Raw genomic sequence first — 1,014 nt, forward strand, 5'->3', positions numbered from 1 at the left:
CCCACGGCCCTACCGGGGTGGCACCGGCGGCTGATTGTCTAGCTGTAGCACCCCCCCCCTCCACTCAAGTCTTCCCAGGATATGGGTGTTAAATAGGGGGGGGGGGACACACCCAAGACCCCTTGCACCCAGCTCCTGTGGCCTTGGGGTGCCTGAGGTGGGGGTCTGAGCCCCCCCCCCCCAGGGCCGTTCAGTTGCCGTAGAAGCCATAGTAGCCACCGTCGGCACCCGGGTCCTTGTCGTAGAGGTCTCCGTTGCGGGGTGGGGGGGAGCTCTCGGCGCTGGAGGGGTACGGGGACACCCGCCGCCGTTTGCACTCGTACAGCCCCGAGTCCGAGGAGTCACCCGAGGTGGCGGCGGGGGGCTCGGGGGGCCAGCCCTCCGCCTCCTTCCCCTTTTCTTCCCGGGGCTCCCGGTACCAGCCCAGAGCTCCGGGGCTGCCCTTAGGGCCGTACTGCCCGGGGCTCCAGCCCCCCCCAGCCCCGAAACCTCCCGGCCCCTCGGGGTAGTAGGACAAGGAGGGGTGGGGGGCGGGTGGCAGGGCAAAGGGTTTCACCCCGTAGGGCACCAGCTTGGCCCCCCCGTACCCCGCTTCGTAGCCACCGTACTCCAAGGCCCCGGTGGCGGTGGGCGGCTGCGGGGGGGTGAAGTACCAGCGTGGGGGGTCCTTGGGTGGTAGGGGCAATGAAGCCCCCCGCTCCCCCCCAAAAAAGCGCCCGGGGGGCAGCGGGTACTGCTCGGGCAGGAAGGGTTGGAAGCGGGGGGCTGGCAGGAGCTGCTGGCAGCCGGGACCCTCTGGCGGAGATGGGGTGAGGCGGTCGCCCTCCGAGGCTGTGTACATCCTGGGGGGGGGAACGACACAGGGTGGGAGTGGGGGGGATGCCCTCTTGCCAGCTGGGGCCTGGGGGACTGGTGGGAGGGCGGAGGGGGGGGGACACACTCACGAGTCAAAGTTGTCCCGAAAGCCTTTGGCGAAGGGGTTGTGGTCAATCTTCAGCTGGGTGATCTGGGGGG

At 69.9% G+C, this 1,014-nt stretch overlaps 1 protein-coding gene across 1 annotated transcript in view; it reads right to left on the reverse strand.

Annotated features, from left to right (window-relative positions):
* Positions 1–190: 190 nt before the first annotated feature.
* Positions 191–1,014, reverse strand: part of LOC104842993 (eomesodermin homolog) — a 3,246-nt gene continuing 2,422 nt past the window's right edge. The window contains exons 3-4 of the mRNA XM_010585679.1: positions 945–1,006; positions 191–842 (exon numbers count right to left, since the gene is read on the reverse strand). Coding sequence (XP_010583981.1) covers positions 191–842; positions 945–1,006 — 714 coding nt within the window. The remainder of the gene's footprint in view (positions 843–944; positions 1,007–1,014) is intronic.

Source organism: Haliaeetus leucocephalus, unplaced genomic scaffold, assembly GCF_000737465.1.
Source record: "Haliaeetus leucocephalus isolate CR32 unplaced genomic scaffold, Haliaeetus_leucocephalus-4.0 Scaffold110, whole genome shotgun sequence".
Taxonomy (NCBI): Eukaryota; Metazoa; Chordata; class Aves; order Accipitriformes; family Accipitridae; genus Haliaeetus; species Haliaeetus leucocephalus.